The sequence below is a fragment of the Diabrotica virgifera genome, chromosome 5, assembly GCF_917563875.1.
Source record: "Diabrotica virgifera virgifera chromosome 5, PGI_DIABVI_V3a".
Lineage (NCBI taxonomy): Eukaryota > Metazoa > Arthropoda > Insecta > Coleoptera > Chrysomelidae > Diabrotica > Diabrotica virgifera.
Genome location: NC_065447.1, coordinates 223,972,683 through 223,988,328, shown reverse-complemented (window position 1 = coordinate 223,988,328; position 15,646 = coordinate 223,972,683). Strand labels below are relative to the sequence as shown.

At 36.6% G+C, this 15,646-nt stretch overlaps 1 protein-coding gene across 1 annotated transcript; it reads right to left on the bottom strand.

The window, feature by feature from the left end:
• Positions 1-2,498: 2,498 nt before the first annotated feature.
• LOC114336725 (uncharacterized) lies at positions 2,499-3,803 on the bottom strand. The gene has a single exon (XM_028287083.2). The coding sequence runs from the start codon at positions 3,801-3,803 to the stop codon at positions 2,499-2,501; it is 1,305 nt and encodes a 434-aa protein (XP_028142884.2).
• Positions 3,804-15,646: the final 11,843 nt, after the last annotated feature.

Below are 15,646 nucleotides of genomic sequence, written 5' to 3'. Positions count from 1 at the left end.
TGTGCGATTAAGAAGCTCGCTGTAGCGAACTCGGCTGGTTCAGTGTTCGGCTTTCGCACATAGGTTTTGGGAATTCTTCTTCTGCTTTTTCGAAGGACCAGCTGGGAATCCAGCACCTGTAAGGATTACTCTTTACAAGGGATAGGGAATGATTGGTAGGAAATTACACACAATGTTGTTTACAGAACAATAAAAAATATGTTTATTGACGAGTTAAATGAGTAGAAGGATACGTGAGAGATAGAAGATATTATACGTTTAAATTATGAGTTTAATTGTATGTTTAAATTATAAGTTTAATTGTGAGACAGCTTATACCGCTTAGAGTTTAACTTGTTGGAACAGCAAACCGTTTAGATGCAATGACAACACCGCGAGTTTGATGATAGGTGATTAAATAAGATGTACATATTATCTTTTTTCTACTTACAGTTGATACAGCTATGACTGATTTACCATTTGGTACTAATCACTTACGGCCAAGTTGCTATAGCCACTGACACTAATTATTTAGTTAGATTTGTTGAGAAACAGACGAAAACTACCGCCCTTAAAATGCGGTGTGCTCTTGGTAAAGGCTGGTAACAGACTCTCAGTTTGTAGTTGGGCAACTTCTAGCGGGTCTAGGACGTTTCATCGCCGCCGTTTCGATGCCGCCAGTTCGATGCCGATGCCGGCCGATTCATCGCCAGTCAATTAATCGCTATCTGGCGGCATCGAAACGGCGGCGATGAAACGTCCTAGACCCGAAGTCGGAATGGGACGTTTCATAGCCGCCGTTTCGATGCCGCCGTTTCGATGCCGGCCGATTCATCGCCAGTCAATTAATCGCTATCTGATATATTTCCGAATTTTCGACAGTTACAATTATTATTTATTTTTAGTATTAATTAGGAATTCTAGGAAATGCGAGATATGACGGCGATAAAATGGACTGGCGATGAACCGGCGGCATCGAAACGGCGGCGATGAAACGTCCCATTCCGACTTCTAGCTTTGTTGTTTAGCGGGAAAGATAGTTGGCGGGTATATCGGTAAAGAACTAGTTTTGAAGGGACAGGTACAAGGTTCTAATGTGTTGAAATTGCCGATTGGATTCTGTCTTTTATTTCTTTAGTAACATCGTTGCCAGCTGTGTTTACATCCCCCAGTTACTTAAAACGTTGTATTCTTTCGAAATTGAAGGTGTTGACCGTCACATTATGTCCTATCCTGTCTCTTCCCGTCGTCCTATTTATACATATATTTCGTCTTCTCTTTATTAATCTTCAGCCATACTTCACTTGTTGCTCCCTCCACCCAGTTGAAAATGTCTTTTAGAGATAGGATGGAGTCTCCAATGAGATCAATGTAAAAAGTAACCTTGTTCACTAATTCCTTATTCTTATTCTTCTTCTTTTTCTTTTATATAGGCAGTACTGCCTGTTTTTCTTCAACGATGCCTTTTATTCTGCCCCTAAATTGTCACTCCATCTTTTCCTTGGGCGTCCTATACTTCTTTGCCTAACGGTGACTTGTCCCTGGCTATTCTTACTATCCTTGATTCAGACATCCTGCTTATGTGTTGATTCCACTCTTCTTTTCTGTTTTTTACCCAGGTATTTATATTGTCTAACCCACATATGCGTCTGATTTCTTCGCTTTTTACCCTGTCCTGTAGTCCTTTTCCAGAAATCCTTCCTAAGATCTTCATTTCGTTGGTCTCCAGATGTCTTTGTGTTGTGCTTGTGTCTGATCTTGTTTCGGCCGTGTAAGTCATAACTGGCCTAATAACTGACTTATATATTCGGGTCTTTGTTTACACTCTTAAGTGTTTGATTTTCCAAATTGTGTCGTTTAGGCATCCGGCCGTTCCACTGGCTTTAATTATTTGGTCTTTTACCTCTTCTTCGATATTCCTTATTCCTTATTTGTAAATCAATTTAAGTTGGTTAGAGCTCTAAATGAAGAATATACAATATATCTACTGGTCAATGTAATGTTTCCACTTCGGTTTTTGTATTTTCTGTGTTTTTATTTATTAATACTGTTACACTTATTTTAAATACATGAGTGTATATTATGTGCGCGTATGTAGGTACATAATCTTATTATTATTATTTTTGATTTAGCTAATTCCTCGACAACTAATGGCCATTATCATGGTAGGTACTGTGAATTTTTTGCAGTTAGGTACCTAGTGTCATGTGTTGTGTGTGTGTTGAGTAAGTGTCTTGTTACTTTGTAAATTCGACGTCATTGTCTTTGCAAAGAGACGTTAATTGTAATATCCGAATGTCTGCCGTCCCTCCGGTGAGTACCGATCCCACAAGAACAGAAACTATTTTCATTTATTAATTCATAATAAACGAAAAATTCCTGACCCTGGTGAGATTCAATTCTTATTATTTATTATTGTCTATAGTGGCTGAATGGATTAAGCAATTCAAAGATTAAAAAAAACTGTACGCCTTTAAACAGTATCGACTTATCGACACCAAATACAATTTAGTGTGTATTCATTTTTTTAAATTTTTCTTGCTTGGTTTCTTATTAACCTTGTGATACATTTTAAAGCTCTTTTGTGTCATGCAACATTTTTTGTGTAAACTGATTTTTTTGTATATAAGTTCAAGCGCGATTACTAATAGAGCGCATACGTAACCAAACACTAGCAGTGCAAAAGCTCCCTGTATATCATTAAGAGATAAAGATTTCGGGTGACCCAACGATTGCTGGTATTTAACATTACTTAGAAAGATTTTGTTTTTGTATGTCCTCCAGTGGTAATCTATAATGCCGAACCTAAACATCTTCTTTATAAGTCGTTTAAAATGAGGGTTAAAATAATTTCCACGTTGTAACATAATGGAGAGCATGTAAGTATTTACCGGTTTCTTGAAATAAAATATTTTTGGTTGACCATCTTCGTCTACAGTTACGTTGCTGTCGATAGCAATAAGGTATTTTACGTAAGTTTTGCTTGCTACTGTCCAAGTGTCTCTGTCTTCTCCAACTCGTCTTAGCCAGTACTCAACATTTTCAATGTCTGGAGAAAGAGTTTCGTAGCCGTCATGAACACGTTTGTTGTGGAAAAACTGTTTATAATAGGAAAGACCTCCCCATTTGTAATTTAAATCTCCATCACGTAGTTCTCTATATTCAGAAACTTGATGTTCTTTCATGGGATTTTTTAAATATTTTAAAATGGAGAAAGTATATGCCGAGGATAAAACAATGCTGAGTACACTTAAACCAGTAAAGAATATCTTATGAACGTTTCTTTTGGGGAATTTATCCACAGCATGGCTAATTATGATCTGAAACGCGGTCAGAAAAGAATGTTTGCGATTTCCAGATAAGTAAAATGAGAGTGCGAAGAATATAACAGTACCTGCACATATGCCCCACATTTCAACGGTAAATATTGCTGTTAGAATTCTCCATCTGGGAACGTACTGAGCTATAGGTACTACAATAACTACTAACTCTAGTTGATTAAGCCCAAAAAAGTTTAACTGTCTGTCCATAAATAATCCATAAGCAATATTTCCAATTCCAAGATATCCGTCATTGCAAACGTATTTAACAAGTCCTACCCAAGTATCGTTTACTTTTCTACCCCAAGAAGTTGATGCAGTATCCAATGTGATATTTAGTTTAATGTTCAAACTAGAAGCTATCACTTTGATCAAATCGATCTCAAAACCTTCATTTTCGTTGATGACGAACGGCTGATATGGTTTCGTTATTACGTTTAATATGCATTTGGAAAAAGTATTTTCTATGGATTTGCTGAAATACTCTTTTAAAGGGTTTTTCATTTTACCTAAAACAATTTTAAAAATTCATATCATATTGTCAAAATTTTCGTAAAACAAAAAAATTATTGGTCGAGTCGAAACATCGAAAATAAGGTTAGATAAAAAGTTTGCAAGTCATATTCAATAGAGATTTAGCACAAATAGGAATCGGATAAGAGAGGGGTAGAAGAAAATAGGAAGTGATTTTAATGCACATGTGGGTCAGTCCAAGACAGAATATGAAGGCTTTGAAACTAGAAATGAATCTGGAGATGAGATGCTTGAATTAGCAACAGAATTAGATATGGCAATTGTTAACACATACCTTTCAAAAGAGAGAAACTCAACTTATTACCTACTTAAGTGGACAAAATCAGTCCCAAATAGATTATTTCATGACAAGAAAGAAAATATACAGGAATGTTAGGACTGCAAAGTAATACAGTGCGTAAATCGTTCAGCTGGACATAGGGAACATACATCGTATATATTTAGATACATAAATACGTACATTGCATTAAATTAAGATAATTGTGGCAACTCCGCTGTTTCAATGAAAATATAGTTGTTAGAATTAAGATGCATTAACCTCAAAATTGACAAATAATTTCGGCTGACACAAATAAACGTCAAAACATGACATTGTAGTAGAACTATTTTTGAGAAAACTGTGTCTGTTTAATTTGGAAATTAGTTTTTAAATAAAAGATATTTTAAAAATTAAAGTAAAATTATTAATTCATGAGTCATAATATTTGTTTTTGATTTATTTATGGACTGCCTTGCATTCAAAATCATTCATTCTATTCGTTGTAACAGCTCTACTGCACCAGAAACTCGTATTCGAACAGAAGTTTCAACTAAAACAGGTTAGCGCAGTTGCCACAATGATCTCAATGTATATTCCCTATGTCCAGTAGAACGATTTACGTACTGTATATACTATAGTTAATGAGACAATAAGCCAACAACATAAGTTGCTTATGCTAGACATCGAATAAAAAGGCAAAACTAAACCAAATATTAGTTAGAAGAATGGAAAGAAAATGAGACTTCATCAACCAAGAGAACAGCCAGGATTCCGAAAAAGTTGCAGACTAATGATCGTCTACAAAGCATAAATACCTTAATAGAGGAGATAGTGGAATACAATAACCTCTAGTGCTAATATTTATCGATTTTCACAAAGCCTTTGACACAGTTGAGCTAAGCAAAATACTACAGACTACAGGTGCTTAAACAATGGACAAGCAGGTATACAAAATTATTATACATATTACATATAGGTATAATATAATGTATGCATGCAACAACCACTGTCAAATTACATATTAATAGTAGTCGCATAAAAAAAAGAACGTAGGGTTAGGCAAGGAGATCCAATTTCACCTACACTTTTGAATGTGGTGCTGGAACATGCTTTTGAGAATTTGGATTGGCTGGTCATAATAGCTGAGGATCTAGGAATGGAAAGAGGACATAGGCGTCATTTCACGAATTTCATTGGGGTGACAAATCTACCGGGGGTTTGGGGGTTCCCCCCCCCCCGGGCCCCGGGAAAATTTTGTAAATTTTGATGCAAAATAGAAGGGTTTTATGCAATTTATACAATATTTTTCTATAACTATACACACTGGCTGTACCTACACATCCTGATTTTCGATTTTTTACAATATCTACCCCAACCTTGTGTAACAACCTAGGATTCTACTGGATACCTTTCAATGGCTAAAAGCCCCAATGCAGACATACTTTCCTGGCCGCTAGCGTTTCTGGTGTAGGTTTTTAATCTTCTCAGGCACAGTGGCGGTCTCAGAGTCAGATTTTGGGAGGGGCGATGGTCTGTTGCAGGGGGGTCTGGGGGGTGCAGCCCCCCAGCCGGAAAGGGGGTCCGGAAAATTTTTAAAAATATGGCAAGATTTTGAGAGTTTTAAAGGCATTTTATTCATTTGAACAGTTGATGGACCGAATATGGACTGACTGTCACTTAGTGGTTGTGACGAACGGAGAAAAAGGAAAATCACTTATTATTATTACAATTAGTATGAGTGGAAACAGTTTTACACTATAATAAAAAATAAAAAAGCTAGCCTCTAAAGCTTGTAAATATTGTTCGGCTAACTTAAAAATAAAATATTCAAAATATATTTTGTATTCTTGTGATTGTATCAAAAACCAATTTAGAACTGTTGAAAACAACTCAAAGTCTAATAGAAAAGGTTTGTGGGTGATAGTATTTTTCAATGGCAAGCCTCTGAAGCAAGTCTCATCTTTCTAAACCTTTGACGATTTAGGTGGTTTTACTTTATCACGAACAAACGTCAAACTTCAGAGGTTTGGTCTGACAATGTTAGTTTTACGCTTGAATTGAAAGAGCTCAAAACACATTTTACCTTTTAAAATGTTAAAATTTACAATAAATATACAATACAAATTAGTCTATTAGAATGGAAAAAAGGAGGTTCACATTATACATTGTAATAGTTTTATTAGGTTATAAGTAGGTAATAAAATAACAAGTTATAAGGTTTTAAAAAGAATGTAATTACAAATCGAATTAAGTCTTCGATGGCCACTTTTGGCGAATCGTTCTAAAACTTTCGTTGGGTCTACAGGGATGTCTCGATGGGCATGGAGTAGAGCAAGTCCAGTCAACCTGTCTTGACGCATCCGTGTTCTTAGCCACGACTTTATTCTCTTTAGAGATTGAAAGCTACGCTCTGCAGAAGCATTGCTGATGGGAAGTGTAGCTAAGACTAGAAGTAGCTTGCTGACTGTAGGGAACAAATCTCTGTTACAACTGTCTAACGCGTCCAGCGCTGTTTTTGGAAATTCGTCCGTGTCTTTCCATTGCATTTCCCAAAGCTGTAGTTCACCTTTCAATAAGCATTTCATTTCGTTATATTTCATTTCGTCATAAAATGTTACGTTTGTTTGTGAGTTAATAGCCTAAGCGGTAGGCCTGTGAATAATTCTCTATAGCCTACGGTACACCAAAACTACAGGTTTTCTTTTAAACCCTTAAGTTAAACCCAAGGCAGCTAAAGATATAAATACGAATGAGTTAAGGACATAATTAAAACAAACTTACCATGTCGATGTCGTCTTTTGCAGTTGCACATGGAAAAGGAAACGCTTGAGCAAACTGACACTTATAGCCCTTTGACTTTGCCAGGCATTGATACACGGCCAATATGTAGCAACTAGCAAGGCTAGCAAGCAACGTCTGACTGAAGAAGATTTGTTCTATTCTCTGTGATTTATACAGTGTTGCCACTGCCACTGTGACTTCAACGACAACATTACAGAAACGTCACTGTACCGTATTTGATGTTGTTACGTTATATCAAAACTAACCGTAGGCTATTAAAATAATCTGTCTACGGACGTTTTCACACTGTTAGATTATTTTGTCCAATAATAGCAATGCATTAGTTCGACCTCACACTTCGGATTAATATGTATATTAACTTCTCAATTTTTCAGAAAACTAAGATTTCTGGGGGGGGGGGGCAATCGCCCCCGTCGCCCCCCTTGAGACCGCCACTGCTCAGGCATGCAAAGGTCCTTTCACTTCACACCCAGCTGAGTTTAGTAGTATCGTGAAAAATAACCTGAATATTTCAAACGTCATGGGCAAGACATTTTTTAGAGCCATTTCCACAAAAACTGACGATTTTTCTTTAACTGTTTTGTTTCTCATTTCTTTCATGTTATGAAAAATTTTCATTTCGTAAAAAAGTGACTCCCCATCCAAAGAGTAGTATTCTGAAACAAACTTGATGCTTTCCTCCACTACTTCATGTCTTCCCGACAATTGGCTCAGGTGGTTAAGTATGTACATCCAAATTGTTTTTCTGCAGCCTATTTTCAATTTCCTGTTCCAAAGTGTCAAGGAGTGGGAAAAAAACGGTAGCTTTTAGGTGCTCTTAACCATTTCAAATGGAGCTTTAGAGCCTCCGCTAAGTTTATCTGGGATTTTTCCTTTTCTTCTCCTTGGGAGCTCCGCTGGACGAAACCCACATTTTTCAGTAATTCTAGAGCAGTAATCAACAGTGGCGGCTCGTGATTTTTACAATAGGGGAGGCTATACCTAACTGTAAAATATCTAGACAAATTTGCACTAGCAAAAAAATGCGCCAAAAAATGTAATTTAAGGCCCCATCTTTTGACCATTTTTTATTTACATTTCATAATATCATCCTAATTCATAATTTCATGATATCATCATTTTAAAAATAGTTAGTCTAATAGTAAAAGTTTAATACCAAAGTTTGTGTCGTTTATTTGTTAACAATTCCATCTATTTGTAGTAAATAGATACTATGCATATCAAAATAAATACAGATTTGAAGTCTTGCAGTCCATACATAATGAAGCTTCAAATTTTTAAGATACTCAACTGAATTTTTTTAATTCTAAACGCGGCCTACTGCGAATTCAAAAACACGATAAATTACCGATATTTTGCTTTGAGTTAGAGATATCGGAAAAAGTTATTTGAGTAAGTTGTTCCAAATATTATTATAACCCCACATACCAAATTTCATAACAAAATTCGCACTTTTAGATTTTTCATTATTTTTAGTCAGGACCCTAAAATTCGTTGTCCCGAGACGCACCCAACCACCCAACGGAGCTGAGAAGCTACACTGCCTCCCTTGGTATATCTCCGGGCAACGTGTAATGGCGCCGTAGATGCCACTGTTAGGAGACCGGGTCTCCTTAAACGCCTGCTGCGCTGCACGGAGCATTAGCAACGGAGAAAGCTGGGCTTCTCGGCTCCGTTCGTGCATCTCGGGATAACCCAGGGTCCTGCCTACTATAATATGTAATAAAACTGAGACGCGATCATGCGTTCTAATGCTAATGCTCCGTACGTATGGATAATTAGTGATAATATGGAATTTACACGTTGTATAATATAGTGAGAGTAATTGTTGTTTTCGCGATTCATGATAAACAAAACAGTATAGAGTGTGTAAAAAATTTATGGGGAGGCTGAGCCTCCCTTGCCTCCTCTGACGAGCCGCCACTGGTAATCAAACAGTAAATAAAATTTAGTTTTGTGGGTCAATCTTTTGGTGGCAAAATAGGAGGGTACAAAACTTTGGGGTGGCAGCTGCCACCCCCGAATTACGCCTATGAAGAGAGATGGTACAGGAACTCGTCGTGGCTACAGAAAAAGTATGTTTAAATATAAACATCTTGAAAATAAAAATAATAACAAATTTGGTAGGTACCCAACCAAAACATCAGTATTTGTTGGCAAGAAATAGAACTCGTAGATAAATATAAATACCTACCTAAAACATAAAATTATGATTGGCAAGGATAATCATATGCTTGAACTGAAGAGAAAAATCGGTCTTGTGTAGGTAGCATATGGAAAACTGAGAAAGACTTTTAAAAGTGAGCTGCTCACATGCCTAAAGAGAAAAGTATTTGATCAATGCGTCTTTCCAGTGTTGATATACGGAGCAGAAACACTTACCTTAACAAAAGCCTCGGCTACCGAACTGCGAGTCACACAAAGAAAAATCGGGCGGTTCATGTTAGGAATAACTCTGCTAGACAAAATAAAAAACGAAGATATCGGAAGAACCACCAAGTTGGCTGACGTCATCGAAAGGATAGCCAGACTAAAATAACGATGGGCAGGACACATAGCTAGAATGACAGAGGGGCAATGGAAAAAGAGGTTATTGGAATGTAGACCAAGGGAAAACAAGAGACCACCTACAGGATGGACTAACGATTTAAGAATGTTAAATAAAATCTGCATGAGAGCGACGCAAAATTTCAACGGTGTTAAAGACTCGAGGAAACACGAGAAATCAAAGGAGGGGAAGGCCTATGTTCAGCAGTGGACTTTTGAGGCTGTATGATGATGATACGTTTTTGTTCGTATTTTCGTATTAGTCCTGTCGCCAGGGGGGGTACAACGGCCTCGTTAATTCAGATGGACTTACCCAAGTTTTTTTTATGTATTTTGACCCGTAGAACACGAATTTTTTGGGTAACAGTTGATCCGGATGTCGATAAGATTGTTATAGACCAAGAACTTGAGGAATCAAATAACAGCGATTTTTGGCAAAACAAAACAATATTTTGTATTTTTTGGGTCATTTTAAGCAAAAAATATTTCTACAAGTTTTTTAGTAGGATGCACAGTTTTCGAGATAAACGCGGTTGAACTTTCAAAAAATCGATAAACTGCAATTTTTAAACCCGAATAACTTTTGATTAAAAAATAAAATAGCAATTCTGCTTAGCGCCTTTGAAAGTTCAAGTCAAATTATGTCGGTTTTGATTATTTGCATTGCTAAAAATTTATTGTGTTATTGTTAAACAAAGCTACAAACAACTAGTGCGTGAGTGATGTTTCTATGATTTCGCATTTAAAATCGAACGAGTAGGTAGAATAGGTACTAGTGCAATCAAGACTATTTCTACGTTACATGCGTTAAAACGCATGTAAAAGCACGGGAAACCCTACGTGTTTATAGCTTTGTTAAACAATAAAAAAATAAATTTTTACCAATGCAAATAATCAAAACCGATATAATTTGACTTAAACTTTCAAATGCGGTAAGCAGACTTGCTATTTTATTTTTTAATCAAAAGTTATTCGGGTTCAAAAATTGCAATTTTTCGATTTTTTTAAAGTTCAACCGCGCTTATCTCGAAAACTGTGCATCCTACGAAAAAACTTGTAGAAATATTTTTTACTTAAAATGGCCCAAAAAATACAAAATATTGTTTTGTTTTGCCAAAAATCGCTGTTATTTGATTCCTCAAGTTCTTGGTCTATAACAATCTTATCGACATCCGGATCAACTGTTACCCAAAAAATTCGTGTTCTACGGGTCAAAATACATAAAAAAAACTTGAGTAAGTCCATCTGAATTAACGAGGCCGTTGTACCCCCCCTGGCGACAGGACTATATACTGTTCTAATATGTTTTTTTATTTTATGTTTTGTTATTTTTTGTAGTTGGTGCTGGGCGCCCATATAAAAATTTTTAGGGGGGGGGGCGCAGACGTGAAGATGTTGTACATTACATTTTTTATACTTTGGATGACAATAATAATATATAGTTTAAAGCACCCCTGCCCATGGGTATCTCCCATGGTGTTACAATGTTCGACTGTTACATACAATTATCGACCAGTTACAATGTATCAAACTGTGTGTTCATATTAGTGTAGGTATATCATAACAGTTTCAATAGTTAAAAAATATATATCAGAAACCAAAACAGTTACAAAGTTTTTTTCAAAATGTGGTCGATCTCGCCCGGACTTAACCTGTACCTGTATAAAATAATTGAACTAACCTTTTGAACATTGGTCTATGATGTATAGCTCTGGATTAGCTCCACATACTTGGTTCGGTTTGCCTGTGATATTTAGTGCATATAAATTAAAGGTATGTTCTTGCGAATACGTTAAAACGATTGACTTGAAAAAGAAGTTTTTTAAAAAATATAGAAGAGTATTGTACACCATATCTTCCTTTTTCATCTGATCTAATTCAACATACAGCAAGATTTTAGCACGTGGACTGTACATCTCACCATTATCAAGCTTTTTCACTATCGTGTCAAATTGGGAATTTTCATCAAGAAAAAGTATGTAGTAAGATATGTCGTAGACTTTGTAACGAGATTTTAAAATAGACGATAATGATGTAATTTTTATTGTAAATGACTTATTTGTAGAATGTATATTTTTTACCACATTATTTTGTATTTCTGCTGCAGGAGATTTAAGAAAATTATCTGTAACTATGACTACCAGAGCAGTACGCTCCTCTCTTTTTTTGGTAAATTGATGGAGTATAATATCCTCTATACAATTAGTAGCAACTGCTTGATATGAATATCTTTTGCAGTTTAAACTACTAGAATATCCAGCTAATAAGAATATCACGACCACAGAACAGACAATATTATTCATTTTGACTGGCTTGAACGTTACTGACTTCCAAACTTGTAGAAAATCAGTACAACATGCATCATTGCGTGTTAACGTAGATAAAAAGACATAAGAATCATTTTATGCAATGAATTTATGAAGCAAATCGGTATTTTATTCACAAACAGAGCCGTAATTAACGCTAGTTTCAGAAAAATACAGAGCATGTTCATATAACTTATTATACCTCGATTGCTATCATAGAGATGTGGTGACATTTGATTACTTTTATGGTTTCTAATTATACTTAATTTATAAATCAGATAATCGCAACAGGAGGAGATTTCTTTGTTCTTTCTTCTTCTTCTTCTTCTTCTTATGCAATCCACTAATGGATGTTCGCGATCACGTTTGACCATTTTTCTCTATCCCTTGCAGTATGTATTAGGTCTCCTATGTTTTTTAGTCCTGTCCATTGTTTGACATTACGGAGCCATGACATTTTCTTCCTGCCCACTCCTCTTCTTCCTTCGATCTTTCCTTCAATTAAGGTTTGTAGAAACTGGTATCTTTCATTTCTAATTAGGTGCCCCAGGTATGCCGTTTTTCTCTGTTTAATTGTGCACATCAGTTGTCGTTCTGTACCAATTCTTCTCAGGATTTCTTCATTTGTTATTCTTGCGGTCCAGGGAACTTTAAGGATTCGTCGATAGATCCACATCTCAAATGCCTCTAGCTTTTTCATTGTGTTTATTTTTAAAGTTCATCCTTCCATGCCATATAGGAGCACCGACCATATATAGCATTTTGTGAATCTTAGTCTTAGGTTTAGGTCAAAGTCAGAGTTCGTAAAAACGTTTCTGAATTTCATGAATGCACTTCTCGCTCTTTCTATCCGACATTTAATTTCCATATCCGACATCCAGTCTTCACATAGCCAGGTTCCCAGGTACTTAAACTTTCTTACGCGCCCTACATCTTGGTTGTTATATGCTAGTCTTGAATTTTGATGTTGACGTAATTGACGGCTGATTATAAGGAACTTCGTCTTTTTTATGTTGATGCTAAGTTCCATGTTCTCGCTATGCTCTCCAATTTTATTAAGAAGGTTTTGGAGGTCTTCCATATTGTCTGCTATTAAGACCGAGTCATCCGCATATCGTATATTATTGACCCAGGTACCATTTACTTTGATGCCGCTTTCGCATTCCTCAAGAGCTTCCTGGAAGATACTTTCTGAATATAGATTGAACAGTAGTAGGGAGAGAATGTATCCCTGTCTTACACCTCTGAGAATTTTTTGAGCTTGCGTTGTTTCATTATCCACCTTGACGACAGCTGTTTGATTCCAGTAAAGAGCCTCTATGCAACGAATGTCTTTTTGATCTATGTCAAGTTGTTTTAGTATATGTACGAGTTTATGATGTTGTACTCGATCGAAGGCTTTTTCATAATCTATAAAACACATCATTACATCTTTCCTTTGATCGTAGCAGTTCTGAGCTAGCACTTGGGTTGCAACTAGTGCTTCCCTGGTACCCAGGCCTTTTCGACATCCAAATTGTGAGCAACCAATAACCTTATAGCATTTTGTGGAGATTCTGTAGTGAAGAACTTTGAGGAATATTTTTAAAGAATGGCTCATCAGACTTATCAGTCGGTGCTCTTGACACTTTGTTACGTTGTTCTTTTTTGGCAAAGGGATAAAGGTAGATACAAGCCATTGGACAGGGAATTTTCCTTTTTTATAGATTTGTTCTTTCTTACACAAGACTAAAATCTCGGGTTCGTTCGTTCGTTCCCATGAGATATTTTTGCATAATCACTTTCGTGAAACACCCCTAAATAAGGCTCAAAAAGTCGCCCCATGCGAAAAGTGTTCCTAATGTATTTAAACTTTTTTTAAAGGCTCGAGCAATTTTTTATACGCGGGCTATCCAGAAAATAGGTTACGTTTTGGAATAGAAAAAAAAACAAGTACTACAAAAACATTTTATTATATACATTTGAAAAAGACACCCAAATTCTATTTTTCTACATAATCATATCATCTCCCAACAAATTCAGCCGCTTATCATAGCCGTGAACTAGCTTTGAAATATCATTGTCATAAATTTCTGCTGTCTGAGACTTCAACCAGGTATTCAATGCCGTCCCGTAGCTCCGCATCGTCATCAAAGCACTGCCAGATCTTCATTGCTCGAAACTGGTGGTAGTCGCTAGATGCAAGATCCGGACTATAGGGTGGATGAGGAAACACCTCCCACTTGAATTGAAGAGAAAAATCATCAATCGAGAAAAGTCAACAATCAGTCACAATGCTTGGCCATCCACTTCGTTCTTCATCTTGCTCATTGGTTCGGCTATTTTTGAATTTAATGCACCATTGACGTACTAAACCTTCAGTGATCACATTGTTTCCATAAAACGCACAAATTTCAATTGGTTTGTTGTTTTTTGGCCAACAAGAACCGTATTATCATTTTTATCCGTATTTTATCATTTCAAACAGCTGTTGTAAAATAAAAAGAAAAGACAGTGACTTCACGCTAGCACGGCTGGACAGCTACTGAACGGAGGAAAGCCAAAGCCATGATATTTAAGATGGTCGCGCAAGCCCCGCCCCTATAGTGGCTACATATCAAAACGTAACGACATTTCTGGATAGCTTTTGTATCTTTGAAGTGAATACTTCTACTTCTTATCGCTCGGTATGCCTATGTGTTTGCACGGCCTCAAAATAATATTTAGCGTGGTCGAGAAACGTATAGTAACCTTGCCATATACAGCAATATACATTAGATTAGAATATGTGAGGTCGTTAAAGCCATACGCCTCACCACACTTCGACCTAGAGATCTTTTGTGCATACCTTAATCTAGTTGACCTCTTCTAGGAGTTTTAGTGGTTTGCAAAACAGTGCTACGTAGTTGCATAGTATGTTCTGCCGTTTCTTTTTCGTTGTCACAGAAACGACAGTTCTCACTGTCTGATTTGCCCATTTTTAGAAGATATCTCAGAGGCCAGTGACCAGTGAGAAGGCCACTGTCCATTTTACTCATTTCGAGAAGGCGGTCTATTGCAATAGGCCAATAGGCGACACTTTTATGAGATTTTTGCTTGCCTTTGTCATGGTGTGTTAGACCAATGTAGTTGTAGTTGGTTGAGTTTAAAGGTGCGGCGTTAGTCTCTGATATGGCTGCACACACATCAAAGTTACTTTGTTGCGTTCCCAACTTATTGAGGGATTGTTTACAGTCACAAACTGACTTTGACCTACAAGTAAATGACTAGAGCCTTTAAGGCAGCTTGGCTAGCTGATAAAATAAAAACTTTGGACCTAATATCTATTTCATGTATTTCTGCCTGAAAGATTATTGGGTTGTATCCAAGAAATTTGGATAGCGTAAAATTGTTCCCAGTAACTGCCACTCCTGCCTTTTTATCTATCTATATCATACCGTACATGTGTGAACCTAATCCCAGTTTCGGTTCAACTTTTTCACCCATTTAGTGGTTCACAGGAATGAAATTTTTCATATAACGAAATAGTACAGTTAGTTGATCGGTATGTCCTTCATTAGGTGTCGAGTCAAGAGAAACTGAATAATATTTTGACTTTTTGATCCTTGAAACTATTTTTTTATGTTTGGGGCTTTGTGACCACAGAATGTGGGGCGTGGGGGCCATAGGCAGCTGCCCAGCGTGCTCCTCTTAAATCCGGCCCTGCTGGGTCAGATGTGTCTTGATAAGCAAGTGCCTAGCCGCTGAGGCTGAGCCATGGCTGAGCTACACTCAGTCTCAGTTATACATTATATCTGAGGTATTACATTAGAAAACATCACACAGTTTCACAGTTATGCATCAGAAAAACTTATATTTTCTTTATTCCCAGAACTTTGCTATAAGAAGTTCTAAGTAGACTTTATGAGTTTTGTTTTTTT